Source organism: Miniopterus natalensis, chromosome 11 (assembly GCF_054644295.1).
Source record: "Miniopterus natalensis isolate mMinNat1 chromosome 11, mMinNat1.hap1, whole genome shotgun sequence".
NCBI classification, from domain to species: Eukaryota; Metazoa; Chordata; class Mammalia; order Chiroptera; family Miniopteridae; genus Miniopterus; species Miniopterus natalensis.
The window spans coordinates 24293331-24313404 of NC_142091.1; the positions used below are offsets into that span (position 1 = coordinate 24293331).

Sequence of the window (20074 nt, forward strand, 5' to 3'; positions counted from 1 at the left end):
CTTAATCTTACAAATCTTTGTGAAACCAGAAATGCAACTCTAAAAGCAGTCCAAAGCCCATCTATCTTTACCATCCTCAATTCCTCAGACTGACGGAGGAGAAAACAAGGGTTTTTTTATAGCACAAACTGCTGATCTGGCTCTAATACTCCTTCCCAAGGGCAAATACAAATCTTGTCTTCTCCACAAATATTAATAAGAAAAAGCCTTAACCATATGAACAAATACTCTTAACTGGTATAAATTAGTGGATTTTGCCTTATTGTACCTGTCTCACAGCTGAAATTCTAAAAACAAATATATCAGGTAACTGTTTGTATCTGTCTGAATGTTCATGTGTGTTGTGTGCTACTTTCTACCTTCAGATGATATTGCTAATTTGTAAAAGCTGTTTAATTGGCTTAAAGAAATTAAGTACTTATATAAAAATTCTCAAAAATATAATAAAAACTAACCCACATGCTTCTCAGAATCACTTGACCTGAGAAAATATTTCATAGTAAAGCTGATCTGAGCTTGGTTTGATTAAATAAGAATGCCTTTAGAGTTAACAGAATTAAGTATAATACTTTTACTTTATCTGGGATTACAAAAAGAAGTTCATATTATCTCTACTACAAAATTTGTCAGCAGGAAAAATAGCTTGGTATAATAATTAGTCAATTATAATTAGTCAGTTATTATTATTGCCTGATATCTCATGGAGTTTTCACGGGTAATCTAAACATAATTATTAAGAACTAGTAATCTAAATAGATGTAAGGTGAAAAGATTTTTAGATAAAATGTTTTAGCAATAATTATATGGTATATATACTTAAAATAGTTTCCCAAAATCTTTTTTTTTTTTTTTTAATCCTCACCATAGGATATTTTTTCCATTGCTTTTCAGAGAGAGTGGAAGGGAGAGGGAGAGAGAGAAACATCGATGTGAGAGAGACACATCGATTGGTTGCCTCCCACATGCGCCCTAACCACTAAGCCAAACCGGCTAGGGCCCCAAAGTCTTTTGATAACTTAAAACCTTAGAGTTTTACTAAGTTAAGTTAAATAAAAGTTAAATTCATTGAATATCAAGCTCATTTCCAAATAAGGTACAATACTGAAACATTAATTTTTGTGTTAAATAAGTGTATGTTTATCTACTTTTGACTTCTTATTTTGGAGAAGCTATAAGATAAAGTTGGATTTGTTAATGAATATGTTTTGTGTTTTGTTGAGGAAGCATATGTTTCTAAAAATTAGGAAATAATATTTGCCAGTAAAAAAAATCCTTTGTTTCTAAAGGCTATGAAATGTATTCATAAATTTGTCAATCTTAAGAATGCTAATTGCCTACTTTTTAGTTGTCATTAGAAATTAATGTTTCTAAAGGTTAGGAGTTCTAATTAATATAGAAGAAAATAATGTATTTTCAGCAGAAGAAGATAAAAAGTATGGAAATGCATTTTTGAGAAAATTAAAAGAAAATGGTTTGTTCTAAAATAAATTGGTTATTTCTGAATGAGTAAGAAGAGACAAACTAAGAGGAACAAGGCAAGTTGTAGAAGATTTGTGAAAAGAAATCTTGGGAAATAAATTTAATGTGTGATCAAGCTGGATAAGACTGAATAAATTAGTTAGAAAGATTTTTTTTAAAACAAGCCTTAGTATCAATAGCGCCCTAAAATAATATTCTTTCATCTGCTAAAAAGACAAAGTTTTCTTGGACTTTGGTCTGCTCCTGATAAGATATTGTGGAGAGTTTTCTGCCAAGAAAGCAAAGTTTCTGTGTTTTATCAAAATAATTTTCTTTGTTTTATGTTGCCTTAATCAAGTCTTTGATTCGTTAAGAAAACAATCTTCTCAATGATAAGGACTAACATTCTGTATTTATCTTTGAACTCTTTCATTGTTACTTTGGTCAAAGAGATAATTATTGTTTCAAAATAATTTGTGATTCTATTTAGTCACGTGTATAAACATTAAGCCATCTTTATGTTGTGTCTGTATGGCATATGTTATAAACGTTCCGGAAATTATGTGAAATTTCTGGAAAGTCAGATATATTCTGGCATAAGATGTCTATTATCGACATTGAGGCTCACCCTCAAAGAACTGAACCTGAGCGTAGGGAAGTGCCCGCGCTGACTTTCATGCAAAAGCAGCAGCAACAAAATCTATAAAGATTGTGGCCATGTGAATGATGTCCCTTCTGCTTCTGCAAAAATGACCCCTCCGCATCAGACTTTAGCCGGCTTGATGCTCTTGTAACATGGCAACAGTCTGCTCCTAATCAGAGAAAGTAAGATGGTGACACAATGGCTGTATATTCAATGTACAGTCAGAGAGCTATGGGAAACCCAAGACAACCACTTTGTTCCTCCAAGCTACCTAGCAAACCCCATTTTCGGTGTTTGCATTCCTTCATCCAACATAGTGCCTTTAAGCTGGACTTCATTCAACTGCCACTCACTATGGGTTATCAGTATGTTCCTATTATATGTGTGTTTTCCAGATGGTGTGAAGCCTTCCTCTGCTGCAAGGCCAATGACCTCACAGTGGCAAAGAAACTATTAGAAAATACGTTTCCCATGTCTTCCACAATTCCTAGTGTTCAAGGCATACACTTCACTGAGAAAATCATACAAGCCTTGAAGGAAAACCTTACAAACTTCCTGGAATTAGCACTGACCCTAACACCCTTAATCATCAGGCAAGGTTGAGAGAACTAACGGAAAAACTGGATTCATAACAAAAAGATCAAGATCAACAATTAATAACATGGGACTAAATGAACTGGTAAGGATGATTATAATTTTTATGACTTTTTGTTTGAAATATTATTGGTTCTTTAATTTTCTGTTTTCCAGATACAAGAAAACCTTTTTCTTACGCTACCTGTGACTTAGAGCAATTTCATAAACTACACTTGGTGAGCAGAATTGAAACATTTATCTTTTTATCCTTACTTAATGCCTCCAGAATTCAGAACCTTTCAGTGAGTCTTATTTTTTATGGCAAATTTGTACAAGTTCAATAAGAATCTGTTTTCCTTGTAATAGGACATAATTGGAAACTGGTTATATTACCAAGGCTTTGACTGAAACGTCATATTTGAAAAAGATATGCATAAACTCAGATATGACCAGACAGCTTTAAGGAACTAAAACTGTCTTATAAAAGCCAACAAAACCCTTGGATTTATTGACCTGGTACCTTTCTTACAAGATCCCCATCAGCCTTACCAGGTGAGTAAGGTCAGTCAGTTATTGGCAGGTAAAGGAATCTTAAGATATTTTGGGGACGTTGAGAAGAGAGGAACTCAACCCACTCTATAGGTATTGCAGGCAAAGTGTGATGGCAAATCCTTGCCCTGACTTTTCTGGCCTCAAGATGCCTTTTAAAATTCAATCTGAAGAATTTCCTTTATGTAAAATTCTAGAAAAGCAGATATTTTTGCTGCTCCTATATAAATAACAGGCTAAGTTTATTGAAACTACACCTGTTTTGCAACAATTTAGTTTTAATTTGGCTATCTTTGGTAAAAATGAGAGTGATTTTAGAGAGAAAAATGTTTCAATAATATACTTTTGTAGATGTTAGATTCTAGTGTTGTTCATTACCTCTTAAGGTTTTGCTCCTACCTGTAAATGGGACTGGATCCCAATTCTTATAGTTTCTCCCAACATCTGGCCTACTCTCCAAACTAAATTTCCAATTTTTCTCTTACGCTTCTGATTTGGAATCATTGAGAGCTAAAACTGCCTTTTTCCAATGCCAGGCAAGCTAAAGTAGGACAACTTGATATGAACTTTTCATATATAACAATATTCGTGCCTCTTGCAGAAGAATCACCAGGGCCATTCAAGCTGCAAATCAGGAGGATCTAGCAGATTTTCACTGTCTGCCTTCACTCCATCTGAAGACACTTCGAGCCAGACATTAGAAATCTTCTCAACTGGCTGCCTTTAGAACTCAGACACTAGAATTATAGTGTGCTTCGATTATTAAATATTGTTTTCCTTTTGTTTTTATAGAAATACCTCTTATTAAATACCTGATTTCTGGTACCATAGGCCTAACTTTGGGGCCACCTGCATCATCGACTCCTGAGATAAGAGACCACTGTTCAATTGAATTGGCCTATTCTCAAGACTGAGACTGGTTTCTAAAACTGATATGTAATAATGTCACAATTAGTCATTTCCCAATGTTTCAAACTAAAATACTGAGCTGAATATAAATGCATATATAACAAGCATGTCTCTAATCCCCCTCCGAAGGACATGATGAACCCAAGAAAGGCATTAATGTCTTGACATCAGGTGACTTCAAAAATGTTTTGTTTGATCTATGTTGCTTTCTGAGAGAAAAATCCTGATCAAAAGCAGGGAAATGACGAATAAAGAAATAAAAGGGAGTACTAGAGTCAAACTGCTAAATTACTCAAATCAAGTAGGTTGAGGTATGAGCAAACAATTCTATTCTTGTTCTAACTAGCCTGAGGACTTAAATATTTTTTAACTTTCCAGTCCTGTGTCAATGCCTGAATATATATCAAACCTCCAGATAACCCTCTGATTACCTCTTTGAAGGACTAAAGAAAGAACGTTCATGTATCCGGACCACTTGACTTCCAGTATCCAGACCAGTGGTCATAGAGAGGATTACCATTTCCAGAGGCTAATGGATTGCAGGAATGATTCTTCTCAAGAATATACTTTTTACTATAAGAACCCTCAGCTTTTCTTTCTTTTTTGGAAAACTCTGGCTATTGCTTAGTTGTGTTTCCAATTTGCAAACCCTTAGACCTTTGAATAAATATCATTTATTTCTAGCAAAGTCTCCAGACTCTTTTTGAGTTGGTTTGACAAGTGTGATCCAGGATTTATTTGCAAGTCACTTATTCTCTAAGTCCCTTTCTCTTGATAATATCCAGGTTAGCTAGGAAAAGAAGGGAGGCTAGGTGAGGAATGAAAGAGAAAGAAATGGTCCAGAGGCTGAAAATTACCATAGAGTAGAGCACAAGTATGATAGGCCTGAGGTTGTGAGAATCAGAAGAAAGGGCAGTTGCTGTGCATTGAGAATGAGTTACTGAATTGAAATTCTCAGGAGGGGAACATAAACACATATGTAACAGTTCAATATAAGAAATGTCACAGGGCAGTATTTGGTTAACTGCCAATAAATGGCATTACAGACAACTAATGTTATAAAAACTTGGGGAAGTTTGATGGAGAGAGCCATCATTAGGTCACCAAGTGTCAATGAAGATATTCCTCTAAAACTTCCCTTTAGCAACCTTTGTCAGAGGGGATAATTGTATAGGGATGGACTCTCTTGGCCATCCTTTCTGGGAAATTTCGTTATTGAAGAACTTAAAGGGCTTCATTGTTAAAGAATTTTACCTATTAAGTCAAAGGAAATGTTATGAAAAGGATATGATAGAAAATAACTTGGGCCTTGGCTGGGTAGCTCGGTTGGTTAGAGCATCATCCTGATATGCTAAAGTTTCGGAATTGATCCCTGGTCAGGGCTCATATAAGAGGCAACCAATGAATGCATAAATAAGTGGAACAACAAACCTCTCTCTCTCTCTCTCTCTCTCTCCATCCCCCCAAATTAATCAATAAATAAAACTTGTGAAGTGCTTATTTCTAAAACAAACAAAAAATAGTTAGAAGCTAATATGCTATTTCAGAAATTTCTATCTCTGCATACAAATTCACTTCATCGTTCAATTTCTTCTCACTTCATCGTTCAATTTCTTCTTTCCTTTAAAATGTATTCACATAAAATCTGCTTTACAAGACAGAACCACTTAGGAATATAGCCCAAGAAATTTACCACATATGTGTTTTAGTTCTGGGAAAACGGGGCCTTGCTAACTTTCTTCCTGGATTTCTTGGTTTTTTGTTGGTTTGTTTGTTTTTGCATTGGAAAGTATGTGGTAATTTCTCCCTTTGCTGAACTTCCTGGCTTTTACTGTTCTCCTGCCTGAATTTTAAGCACCTTGTTCACACCATTGCTATTTTAGGCTATATAGTCTAGAATATAGTCTAGTCTACACAGTCTACACAGCATTAAGCAACCTTTAGCTATCACTAGTTCAATGGATCAACACAATTAGCCAACCACAGAACTTAGAGCTTCTGGGGTTTTCCAGTCTATTTTAATCTTTTTAAACCCAACACTGGAAGATTTCCATTTCCTTTGTTCCTTGTGTAGACTTGGTTTATGCCTGTTGGTCTGTAAAAATGAGAGGAGATTGGCAGTTTTAACCACACAATTTGGTCTAACAGCTTTGATATGCTAAACTTGCTAGCTCCTCCCAGTGTACCTTTCTGATTTTGCATCACAACACCCTCCTGAATCCCAAAGGAAGCCGGGGTCGTTTTTTTTTTAAATTTAAAAAGGAAAGAAAGAAATGCAAACCAGCGATACCGTTCTTTGCAATCATCACAGATTCATTCTGCGAACTGCAGGCCTTCACAAATGAGCGTACACTAGAGACCTTTAAAACCCGAGAAGCCGAGAAGACGGATCCTGTTCTAAAGAGCGAAAACAGGTGATGTCATAGCGCACAGTCCAGTGTGGCCACAGCCAAGGCCGGGCGGGGAGTTGGGAGCCGAGAGCTCCGCGTCAGTGCGTGAGACAAGTTATCTCCGGGGCCCGAAGGACAGCGGGGAGGCCCCGCACCAATCAGATTCTCGCTGGACGCCTGCCTTTGTTCTCACTGGGGAGCAGGTTTCGGGGCGTGTGGCGTGCGGAACCGCATTCGCCCCGCACGCGCGTTGCTGGCCCCCTCGGGAGAACTGGCTCCCCCGCCGGCCTTGCCCCCCTCCCATCCCGTCAGCCGGAGCTTTCCCCAGTTACATCTGCCTTCTCCAGAATGTGAACGCAAAAAGCCCTGACTCACCGTTTTTAGCTTTGGAAGAGGCCGGTCCGGCCCAATAGTTTTAAAAGGCAATTTATTCCCTGAACCTTCCTTTCCAAGCAGGGCTGTGCCTTCTGCAGGTTTCTGACCAGCTGCCTTAGAAAGGACTTTGGGGTGAGAAAACAAACCTGTCTCTTTGGCCCTTTAGTGCTAGACAAATAAAGCAACTTTCATTACTGAGAGGACTGCGAAAAGGGGTTTCAGGTGGAGAGGAAACCGCGAAACCAGGGGTTTTGTGCCCCCCCCCCCCGCCAACTGATTAATGTGTAATATGCCTCAAGCATCCCCTGCTCTACCCCCAAGCCTCAGGTAACTGGTGTTTTGCAAACCAAGACTCACGATAAATGATGCATAAAGTTCTTAGAGCTCCCTGAATGCAAAGCGCTACGTGACTGCAGTCTTCTTTACAGCTAAGCTAACATTTGGGCTGGGAAAAAGCCTAACCACTGACGTGATGGTATGAGCATTTTACTTCCCCGCCCCCACGCCACCTTCCAAACCTTTCTCAAGAAATCAGGAAATATTTAGTTCAGTTTTAGATCCACTAGCGAGCTCTAGCTCCCAGCTATTTATCTCACTCTTTTCACCATTTCTGCAGGGACCTAGAGAGGGGGGCGTGGCTTGCCTTCGGGGACGGGCTGGGCTTCCCGGGGTAATTTGCATGTGACACACCCCCTTCCTCCTATTGGCGGAGCAGGACAAACTATATTCCCTCCCACCCCACTACCTAACTAGCCCGCCTTCTCTTTTCAGTACAGAGGCTGGGAGATAAACTTAACTTGCCCAGAGATTCAAGGCGTCCTCGGCCTCCGTGATTGGCCGGCGCCGCTCCCAACCTAGCTCTAGTTGCTCATTGGCGGCGGTCTAGTGCCCTGGGGGCGTGGCCGAAGCTGTCCGATTGGTGGGAGGGGGCGGTACCGGAGCGTGGAGGTGGTGAAGGTGGTGGGGAGGCGGGGGCGGGGCCGCACTGAGGCGCTGCGGCGGCGGAGGCGGCGGAGGCAGCGGTGGCGGCTGCTCGTCCTAGCCAGGCGGGGGCGGGGGTCTGGAGGATGGGGGCGGGTAGAACAACGGGCCGGTGAGGAGCAGCCGCCGCCGTCTCCGCCGTCGCTTCGGCAGCCGCCGCGGTGGTCGCCTCGGACAGTGCCGCTTACTCTCGCTTCGTCGCCTCCTAGCCCGGTATCCCGCCGGGAGAGGCTGAGTCTGAAGCGCGTCCGGCGGCGCGGGGACGGTCCGGCTCTGCAGCGGCGCGGGCGGCCGCAGTGACAGCCCGGTCCCGGCCCGCCGCCCGCTCTAGGTGCCGGCAGCCACGATGAACCGGGGCGGCAGCAGCCCGTCGGCCGCCACCAACTACCTGATCTGTACCAACTGCCGGAAAGTGCTGCGGAAGGTACGGGCTCGGCCTGGGGTTCGGCTGGAGAGGGGCGCTTCCTGCCGGCCTGGGCTGGGGCTGCTCGGCCCCGGGGCGCACTCTTACAGCGAGGCTCAAAGGGATCACCCTGCACCTTCCCAACGCCGAGGCCGAAAAAGGGGGGCGTGGGTTGAGGGGTGGGTGAAGACTGCTGCTGCTTTTTATCTCCTCCGGGTCAGACACTAGTCCCGAGGGGTTGGGATTTTTTTAATTTTTATTTTTGGTACGGGGGTGCCGTGTACTGTGTTCCGGCTCATCCCACCTAAGCGCCCCGCTCCTCGGCGCAGGGAGCGAGGGACCTGTTCGACCCTGCTCCTGGTGCTGTTGATGGAGACCTGTGTGAAATCAGAACAGCCTCGTCTGGTCTTGAGGAACCTGGCTCCCTCTTCGCCGTGGCTATCTCTTGCGGGCGTTTTTGTTTACTCGGTTCCCTTCTGCCTTCCTTGGCGTGCTCCCCCCTAACACCCCCTTTTTACAGTCTCTTGATGGTCGTCTTGTATCTATAGCTCAGCCATGAAAGGAACTGGTAAAGCAGCTTGAACTTTATGCCCATGGGAAATGCAATTCGACCTTAGAGTTCCTCAGGCTGGGATGGGGGGGGGGGGCACTGAGGTGGACGTGAATTATTCCTTTTTAACCCCTCCCCTGCTCGAGTTTGTCCAGAAAAATCAGACGCACCATCAGCTTATTGCGTCCCAGAGTGACTGATAGAAAGTTTACTCCAGTATTGTTTAGCTTACTTGGCTTAATCGCTCCGTTAAAGGGGGAGGGAGGGGGGAACATGTCGCTTTAGAACGAGAAAAGCTTTTAATCAGACTTTAACACTGGCCACTGGATAATATTATAATCAATTTATTCTTTTCCAAACTCTGTTTTTACATTACATTAAGTGGAAACATTAGTTGAGGTGCTTCTGTTTGTCCAGTACAAATGAATTAAAATTGCTGAGCTGTGCAAATGCTTCGGGACTGAAAGACTAAGATGAATAGGGCACCGTTTTTAGTCAATTTCTCTAAATACAGTTCGGTTGGGATTGTTCTTTATACATTAAAAAAGAAAGAAAGAAAGCATGTAAGTAAGCAAGCTCAAATATTTGCGCTCTTTGTCCAAAAACTGTTTTTCTTCCTCTGTGGGTCAGGCCAAGTGCCAATCAAAGTTGTTTTTCAAGCCTCTTTTCCCTGCAGTGGAGCTGCTGCTTTTTTTTCTCCCTGTTTTATTGGAGAGCATGAAGAAAGCAAAGGGATTGCAGATTTGAAGTTAATCGAACAGTTAAATATGCCTTAAATTGTGTTTATTGGGTATGTTTTTATTGAAACAGATTTTTATTCAATGTTCATGTTGAGTATGTGCAGTTATTTTTTTCCATAAACTCTGGGATCAAATTACAGTTGATACTTGTTCAGCTCATTGTAGGGCAGCTTGTGAGAAATGTAATGGATCAGAAGTGCAGATCAGCTTAGTTGAATGTTAACTCTTTCTCTTCAGGGCCAGATGTCATCTGAACTAAGATAAGCTTTTTTTAAAATGATGATTATTTTCTAACTTTAAAAGTGGTAAGTTATGGCTTTAACATAAAGGGAAAAAAAGTGTTGTTTGGTACACATTTGATTAAACTCAAGCCTGGTTAAAATAACAATTATTTTTTTCAACTGAAGGAAAAAAGAGCTATATTGATTTTGATTTTTTAATGACTCTGGCAATTTGGTCAGCTAATAAAATGTTTGGAGGTGATATTAGGCTTCAAAATTTTTTTTTTTTTTTTTTTTTGAGAGAACCGTGGCTATGGATTCATCATACTTTGCTAGCATTTCTTTATATCTTTCTCTTAGCTTTTGAGAAACTATTTCTGTTTACCTAGAAAGAGGATGCTCATTTCTAGCCATTATTAAAAGAAAAGGGTATATGGAGGATAGATATTCACCATTTTCATATTTTATAGTTACTATGCATACCTCTGCTAATATTCCAGTTTTTAGTATCTACAAGAGGGTATTTAGTATTGATTCATGCAGTAGCATGAAATAGCTTTAGATGGAAATGGGATTGTTTGAGCCAGTTATGACATGACTTGGCAACCTTTGTAGCTTTTTAAGAGTGGTATTCTTAAGTGTTTTTTAAAAATATCAAGTGTTTAGCATTTTAAATTCATCTTTCTAAAAGCATATGAGAGCTTATTTCTAATAGAGATGGTTTTCTTTTTGATACAAAGTATATAACTAAGTAAAATTCATGTGTAACTCTCAAAATGTGATTCTCCAAATTTATCCTGTTTTTTACTTAATAATGTGTTCAGTACTAACCAAGTGAGTCATAGCATTTTGAATTTTTATTGGGAAGAATGAAACTCATGCACACCGGTGTGAATTACTCTGTGCTGTTATAATCCTCATTAATGATGGAGGGAAAGTCACCTTTATATGTAGCATGAAACCTTTTTCTCTCTAAGTGGCTTCATTTGTTGCAAAGTGTTGAATTTGGGGAGGTCTTCAAAAGGAACTAGATTCGCATGAAATAATTTGGTTTAACCCAGTATCTGAAAATTGAATTCTATATTGTATGAGAATCACATTTATTTTTACAATTGCCTTTATGATTTTGATTCAGTGTCCTCCAAAAATAAGAAGAATTCTTAAAATATTGAGTATACATTTGGTACCCTTAGGTCAGTAAAAGGAATGGAGAGGTAAACCACAGAGGGAAACAAACAAAACTGTCCTCAAATCCATAATTCCTCTGAAGTCTAACTTGTTCTCTTATCAATGAAATAATTCAATATAGTTTCTAATAAAAGAGGAAATGCCTGTATTTATTATGGAAAAGTTAATGAGTTTTGAAGTGTAATGCATTTTACTTGAAGAAATTCTAGGGACAACTGGATAAATTTTAAAGTGGAGTGCTAAACTACATTAAGAAAGGTAGGTAACTGTCAGTCCACCCATTTTCCAATAAATAATAGTATATTACAATGAACTATTAAGCAATTAGTACTGTTGAAAGAATAAAACTCTGCACTGTAAATTAGAGGGTTAAACATTTAAAAATTCTTAATATGTTTAGTAGTCCTAGTGGTATATGTTGGTTATTGCATTTTTCCACTTTGCTTATATAGTTACTTATTTTGACAACTTTTTGATGATTTTATAAGTGAAGAGACTGAAAATAAAGTGGAAAATACTGGCTTGAACCATATGAACCTCATTTTTCTAGTCAAAATTGTCAGTTAACAGCAATTTTATATGGTTCAGACAATAGAACAGAATTACTTTGACTATGGATTAGTAGCTATATTTTGCCTTTGTTAATCAGGTTTCTTATGTACATAATTTTGATTGTCAAAAGCAGTTCTTTACTTTGTTTTATCTTAAATGAACTAAACAGATTAAGCGGGGAATTTATGATAACAATCCATTATGCAATGGTTTTCAAACTGCTTTTTATGGAGCCCTAAAATGCTTGTGTTCAAAAATGCATGAGTTGGATTAAATTTTTAAGTACATTTTAAATTATAATGTAAAAATATAGCTACCCCAAAGTCTGTTTTATCAAATTTTAACAGTGTTCAAAAAGTTATTTTTTGTTACAAGATTATTCTTATACAGGGCTTGAATTAAACCTCATTCTTCTACCTTTGTACGTATTTTTGACCATTTTTTGTTAATATGATATTGGTGAGAAAGATTGTCATTGATTATGAAGGCACTGGCCTTTAATAAAAAATTCATTCCTGTACATACCTACTTATGTTGAATTTTTACTTGTGAGAACACAAACTTGTTATCAGTAGTTGTTACTTTGTCATGAAAACACATAAAAATAATTGTTTTCTGTATTTATGTATTTCATAGTTCAGATTCAATATAAGATTTCATTTGTAAAAGGGATTCTGTTGCTCTCCCCACTTTCCCCACCACTAAATAAATTGCTAAAACATAACTGCTAGTGTAGTGATTCTGGAGTCCACAAAATGTGCTCACAGATAGATCTTTGATAGGTCCTTTAACTTTGGGCAAGTAAGTTAATTTCCTTGAAGCCCACTTTTCTCTATAAAAATGTAGATAATTTCTACTTACCTTATAGGTAGCTGCATAGCTTGAGAGAAGTAGCGAGTGAGAAAATACTTTGTAAACCATAAAGTACAACTATAAATACAAGAAAAAGGCAAGCCTATTTATTTTCCCCTTTCCCAGATACCTTAGTTCTTTATCTGTTGTTGGAATATATTTCAATACATACTAAGTAATTTGGTTAGTCATCACTTTTCTGTCCTGTTTACTTATTACCTGTAAATGAGAGGTAAAGATATTATGCTTTAGTTCAAACGATCAACATTTTAAAATTTGCATATATGTATTTGTATTCAACTTCCCCTCTCTCCCCCTTAAATAGTAATCCAATGAGTACTTTTTGGTTTTTCCAATAATTAAAATAAAATTGCCTTTTGGACACTAACAGTTGAGGGAAATTGGTACTTGGTTTGAAAAGACTAAGAGTTAAGGATGATTGTGTTTAATAGAAGTTGGCTCAAATCTAGGGTAAAGCAAAGAATTTTTAATTATTTTAATTTGGGAGAAGAGTTATGGAAGTAAAAGTCTCTGGGTCTTTCCTCCCTTCACCCCTTTCTTTTTTTCCCTTTTGAAGGAATGGGGTTATGCTTATCTAGACCATCACAATTTTTAGAGTGTTTTCACATTATCTCAGTTGATTCTCACAATCAGAAAATTCAAGCAGCATGGCCTTTGTCATATAACTAGTAAGATGGCCATTTAATTGTTATTACTGCCTCTATAATAAATAAAACCATATTTCACTTGTCTCCCTCAGTGTTGAGGTTGTCAAGGAATATCCCCACTCCCAGCTTCAGCATTTGGGGAATGTCTATAGGTGCCTAAAACTCTCCAGGTAATATTGGTTGGAAGTGTGAATTTTAGCTACTCTTTGACACATTATTGCAGATCAACTGGAGGGAAAGGAGAGGAGATAGCTGGCTATATTAAGTATCTCTATTACAGTTGTTTGGTTAATTCCTTGATGAGATAAAGCAGCACTTGTCAGATATGATCCTCAGATCCTGAGGGTGTCTAAGACCCTTTGGGAATCAAGGGGTCAAAACTATTTTTATAATCATACTAAGACTTTATGCCTTTTTCACTGTGTGCAAAAGTACTGGAGGTAAAACTGTGCTGGCCCCTAGTGTAAGTCAAGGTAGTAGCACCAAACGGTAATCGTTGTATTCTTCACCACCATATATTCAGTGAAAAAAATGCCAGTTTCATTTAAGAGTGTCCTAGAAGAAGCAGTAAGAATTTAAATTTTTAAAATCTTGACCCTTGAGTGTCCATCTTCTTAAAATATCCTGTGTGGCACCCTAGCTGGTTTGCGCAGTGGTTAGAGCAACAGCTCACAGACTGAAGGGCCTTGGGTTTGATTCTGGCCAAGGGCATGTACCTCGGTTGCAGGCTCCATCCCCGGCCTGGTTGGGGCCTGTGTGGGAGGCAGCCAATCCATCTCTCTCTCTCTTTTCCTCTTCCACTCTCTCTGAAAAGCAATGGGAAAAAATATCCTTGGGTGAGGATTTAAAAAAAAATAAAAGAAATATCCTGTGTGGCAAAATGAGAAGTATATAAAGCACCTCTACTGCATAGCAAACTCATCATCTCTAGGGGAAAAAAACTTGTGCAGTTGTTTTAGTTACAAGCTAAACTAACCACTTTTAAAATGTAATCCATAAAATGTTTATAGCAGTTTTATTCAAAATTGCCAACAACTGGAAACCCAAATATCCTTCAATGGGTGAATGTGAAACAAATTGTGGTACATCCGTACAGTGGAAACTTAGCCATAAAAAGCAACACATACAATGTCAAAGATGTTACACTGAAAGAAGCCAGTTGCCAGATGTTATATCCTTTATGATTCTATTTATGTGACATTCTGGAAAAGACCAATCTAAAGGGACAGAGATTGGTGGTGAAGGTTTGACTAGAAAGGGGCAGCATAAGGGGATTTTGGGGTGATGGAACTGCTGTATCCTGACTTTGGAGGTAGGTATACAGATATGTTTAAGACACACAGACCTGCACATACAAAAAAGTTAATTTTGTGGAATGTTAATTTAAAACTTTTCAAACTGTAACTCCATTTTTATTTAAAAGAACACCTGTCAGAGAAACTTTGGATATTTGATTAAAAATTTCAAAAAACTCATGGACATAGACATGAGTGTGGTGATTGCCGGGGGGAGGTTAAGGAGGGGGTATGGGGAGGATGAATAGTGATGGACAGAGACTTGACTTGGAGTGGTGAACATACAATACAGTGTACAGATGATGTGTGATAGAATTGTGCACCTGAAGCCTGTATAATTTTGTTAACCAGTGTCACCCCAATAAATTCAATAAAAAGAAAAAAATGTCTTAAAAATGAATAATGTGACCCTAAAAATTCAAAGAAAAAACTGACAGTATTCATTGCCAATGAAAGAATTCAAACTTTCAAGGAAATAATAGAATTTTGGAAAATGTGTATCTGCCGTCATTAGCCTGAAAGCTTCCCAATTCTTAAAGACTTTCTCTTGGGTGATGTTAATGGATATGCTCTTTTGATATTGTATAACAAAATGGGTCAACATTTGGAAGATCTGCATAATTTAATGAACCAATATCTTCCAAATGACCAATATATAAAGCCATTGCTACTCAGGGCCTTTCTTGTCAGCTAAGAACCAATCAGTTAAGTACAATGGGCATAATCTTTGCCATCTGAACATTTTTATCACAAGAAATAAATAGTTTGTTGTTTTCTTGAATTTTCAGGATCACTTTCCTCATTTTTGAGAAAATGTTTATCAAAATCTTACATGGTAGAAGATCCATTCAAAGCACGAGACAGACAAATGGATTTTATTCAAATAGTATAGAAAGTTACATTTACTGGTAGGATTTCAGATTCCACATTGCAACTAACATTTAAGAAGTTCTACTTGTCAAGTTTTGGTGTGGTATCGAAGAATATTCACAATTATCTTTTTTGTTTTTCAACTATGTATCTGTGTGAGGCCATATTTTCTTCAGTCAAAGCATATCACAAGAGATTGAATGCAGAAGCAAATATGAAATTCAGCTGTCTTACATTAAACAAATGTAATACAACAAACATAATATTAAACAAACATTTGTAAAAACAAATGTCACTCTTTACTGTTTTTGTTTTGGAAAATTTTATAAAAATATGTGACATTAATATGTAATGGATTATTATTTGAAATGACTCACACATTTAAAAATTTTTCTGTTTTAATTTCTAATACAGTAAATATTGACAGCTATAACCCATACATAACCAAAACTCTTCGGGGTCTTTGATACTTTTTAAGAGTGTGAAGGAATTTCAAAACAAAGTATTTGAGAACTGCTGAGCCAGAGTTCCTTATAGCAGTGAGTGGTACATATAAACTCTTCAGAACTCTTGTGATAGCTCCAAAAAGCCATTCCTAATCTTCAAACTCTTTGCCTTCTTCTATTCCCAGGACCGCCATGCTATCCTAAGTATACTGTGGTTATTGCACTTAGCACATTGAATTAGATTAACAATTTATATATCATTCCCCTACAAGGTTGCCTCTTATTTTGGATCTGGTTAATGGAAAATTTATTTTTAGCAAAATAAGATTCTGATTTAAATGTATATTGCACTTATATATATTAACAGCATATTTACTTTGGGTATAATATAATCCAATAAAATAAAACTTTTCTCATTTTCCAAAATATGTCTGTCTGATATGTCTGTTCTTTACAGGCATATTTTGTTCTCTTTATAAGGGACACTTTCAGGATTATTTTGTCATCTTTGTGACCTTGGGAATGTTTCACTTAAATATTATACCACGTTTTGGACAGAGTTCTGATAGGGAGCAAGAATGTTAGTCCACTGAGAGGGTCAGGACACTGTCCTTAGCTGTTGGTTCTTCTCAGAAATATAAAATGGCCATTGCTTTGATATAGACAAATGCCCCCCCTCCTGGAATCTGCTAGCGTTCTGTAAGGGATGGCTGTTTCTGAGTAGTTTAAAGGCATACCTTCAGACTTCCAAGATTCTCTGTAGGCCATCTCCTAAGGTTTATTTCCCCATAGAAGTCTGTCTAAGCCATTTTCTCTTTCACCTCCCCCTAACCCCCACCCCCCAAATCCTTTACTTTGGAAGTCTCCCAAGCCAGCTGTGATATCCTTGGCCAGCAGGCACTCCCTTGGTAACTGAACCAGAGAATTGTTTGTAGGCCTGGACTACCCCTTAGCTAGCCTTTACTTTTTAGATCCACCCAGAAGTGAGTCATTCACTGGTCTATGGGCCAGAATATTGACTGCCTCCTGAGGGACACATGAATATTGTGCGTTATTCAACGATGGGTTGAAATACCTTGTATTTTGCTGCTCAGAGCTTCTAATCTAGAATGGCACGCATTTAGCTTTATGTTTCATAAAGAATGTATTAAGCATATATATGAATAAGTATGACCAAGTATAAAAATGGCTGATTTAGGGCGATATTATTTCTTGAACCAGAGGTTTCTTAACAAGTATAAAATATATATTTGAGTAAGACTTATTTTCTCTACTAATTAATAGCTACTTGTAATGGAAGTATATGTTCTTGTTTTTAGATATATATTTTATTTTGACGCCTTCCTCCATTGCAAAGATGGAGCTAGTCAGCTGAAGAAATTAAATGTCTTCCCAAATAATAGAGATGTGTCAGATTGACCTCATGGCTAACTAAAGCTAGATTTGTGGAATATTATTGTACTTCTCTGGACTGTAACTCTTAGCTTTGAAATGCATTTTATAATAGCAATAACAATAGTAGCTTCCCTACTGCCTGTGATGTGCCACATACTGTGCTAAGTGTTTAAGCTCTACTTGTGTATCACATTTATTCATTGTTGTGAACCTATGAAGAATTACTACATTTTATGGATGAAGAAACTAGGGCTCAGGGAACTTAAGTTACTTGCTTAAGGTCACAGTACCAATAAGTGGCAGACTTTGAAACCTGAGTTTCAAAGCCTGGCTCAATTTACAGGTATAAAGACTGTATTGCCTTACATTATACATGTTTTTCTTTTATGCAGAAGACTTATAAAATATAAAATAAATGAAATTTAATAGGACCTGATTATTTGAGAGATTAGTAGGAGTGATTTCAAATTCAGATATTTTCTACTTTATTTTTACATTAGAAATGCAAAATTTTCTATCTTAGTAAGTCAGTTGAGAAACAAATTGAAGTTCTCATTGAACAGTTTGACCTCTCTAGCTAGAACTTTTATCTATATAAATCTGTTGTTAATTATGTGGCCATTCCTTCCTAACTCCAGGATGTACTTTTCCTAATTTCCCAGCAAATTTTGACTTCCTCCTTTTGCCAACCATTCATTAGTTCAATAACTGATTCATTCAATGTTGCTATAGTATCTGTGGCATAAGACTGTCCAGAAACATTTTGAGTTAAATGCTTTCTTTTGAATAGGACCTCTTAAGAAATGCTCTCACTTTCTAGTAAGTTTTTTGTAGTAAAAAAAGAGTTATTTATGAAGATAAATAACATGAATGCTCATATCCGCCATTCATTTTTAGCTTTCTGTGTTAAGGCAAAAATAGTGGTAAAGGAAGTAAAGGAACCCTGGGACTGGTATCCTTTCATAGGTCCTTCTCTACTTACAGCCTCTATAATAAATACTACAACTGTTAGAAGAGTTTCTAGTCTTACAGAGGGTTTATGTTGTGGGAATATGTGGTTTTGCTATTTGTAAATTAGAACTCCTGAGAGTTTTCCATGGAAACACAGTAAGATAAGTTCCAGAGAACTATTAATATGACAGGTATAGTCAAAAGGCATTTACTGATTGGCCTGGAAACCTAACCACTAGGTACAGTAGTGTTTCCAGGGGAAAATACATCCTGAAATCTAAGTAACTGATTCACTGGAGGCTATCTTTCCTAATTTGTTATTCTTAACACTGCAAAGGGTAATGATTTTGACAAAAACATTTTAATATATTCACTGCGAGAATATGTTTGGTTATTGTTGTGCCTAATAGGAAAACTGTTAATGCAGTTGCATTCAGTATTCAGGTAGGAGTTCAGATGAAGAAAGGGATGAAAACTGGGTGATAATCAGGGTGTTGGGATAACCAAGGGCCATCATCAAGCTGGCTTATATTTGTTCACTTTGCCCTGAGCCTCTGGCCCAGCACTTTAAGCTAGGTGGCATATTTTTTTTTACCTATCATTGTCTTTAAGGTAATATAAATGAAAAGTAATCAATTTTAACTCCCCAGGAAGTTTTCTTTTTATTTGAAATTAGGAATTTAACATGTATAACTTGGTTTTTAGTATAAATTAATAAAGGAAAACAAGCCCAGCAGATTTATTCTACTAAAAAAGAATGAAAACAAAACAAAATCACGTAACCTAAAGGTACATTAGCACTGAACCCCAAGTAATGTGAAAATTCTTTTATCGAAACTTTGGTGTAATATATTAAAATTAGTAAATATTTATTTGGGGTATGAAGTACCTATTTGTATAGTAGTTATATTTTTTAATGGAGTATGATCTATACAGTTAGTCTTTTGAGACATTGTTTTATATTGTGTAGCTATTAAAACAACTACAAGGTACAGGTTCTAATATTCTTTAGGCAAAGTACTTTGATTATTAAACACCCAAGACTAGCATGAACTTATAAGTATTCTTGTGATTATGCAAGGGACCTATTTAGTATTTAGTGCCCTTAAAAACAAAGGAAAATACATGTTTTGGTAAATGAGTATGTAGAAACAGTTCTCTTCCTTTTTTGGTAAAAATATATAGATTGCCATTTTATGCCTATTCTATGTCTCAACACTCTTATCCTTTAATGCCTTCATATTCTTAAGCAGTCAAGAGATGTAAAGGCTGTAAACATTTATAAACCAACCACTCACACGCTGTATGAATATCTTTCATTCATTTATTCATTCAACAAACATTAAGTGCTCCTACCTGTTAGGCACTAAAAGAACACAGAGTGAGGACAGCAGGGTTCTTGCCTAAGCAGTGTGATGAGTTGCAACATACATGTGGATCTCACAAAGAGATCTTTCAAGATTATGCCCCTCACTTGACAAAGAGTACAGAATAGGGGTTGACAAACTTTCTCTGTAAAGGGCTAGATAGTAAATAATTTTAGGCTTGCAGTCCTGAAGTATGGCATAAGTAGTTGTCTCTGTGACACCTATTCACGTTTGCCTTTGTATCATGAAATCAGCCATAGCCAGTTCATTAAAGAAAGGATGTCACTTTGTTCCAATAAAACTTTATGGACATTGAAATTTTAATTTTATATAATTTTCATGAACATTCTTCTGATTTTTCCCCCAGTCACTTAAAAATATAAAACCCATTCTTAGCTCCCAGGCAGTACAAAAAGAGGCAGTGGGCTGGATTTGGACAGCAGTCTGTGGTTTGCTGACCTCCTGGTATAGAAGAAAGTGCAATGAGTTTGGCATCAGAGGCCTAGGTTACATGACCTTTCTGAATTGTGTTTTGCTCATTATTAAAATATAGGTAGTAATAGTACCTATTAAAAAGATTTTCCGTATCATTCTAATTCTACTTTTATTCGTGTGCAAAATTAATCAAAAGCCAACTATATATATAATAAACACTGTCATATGTAAAAACATTTAATTAGAATGACCTGTCTACA

At 37.4% G+C, this 20074-nt stretch overlaps 1 protein-coding gene across 1 annotated transcript in view; it reads left to right on the top strand.

The window, feature by feature from the left end:
* The first annotated feature begins 7965 nt into the window (after positions 1–7965).
* The window catches only part of SESN3 (sestrin 3), a 59416-nt gene continuing 47307 nt past the window's right edge, over positions 7966–20074 (top strand). The window contains exon 1 of the mRNA XM_016206773.2: positions 7966–8305. Coding sequence (XP_016062259.2) covers positions 8228–8305 — 78 coding nt within the window. The 5' untranslated portion in view covers positions 7966–8227. The remainder of the gene's footprint in view (positions 8306–20074) is intronic.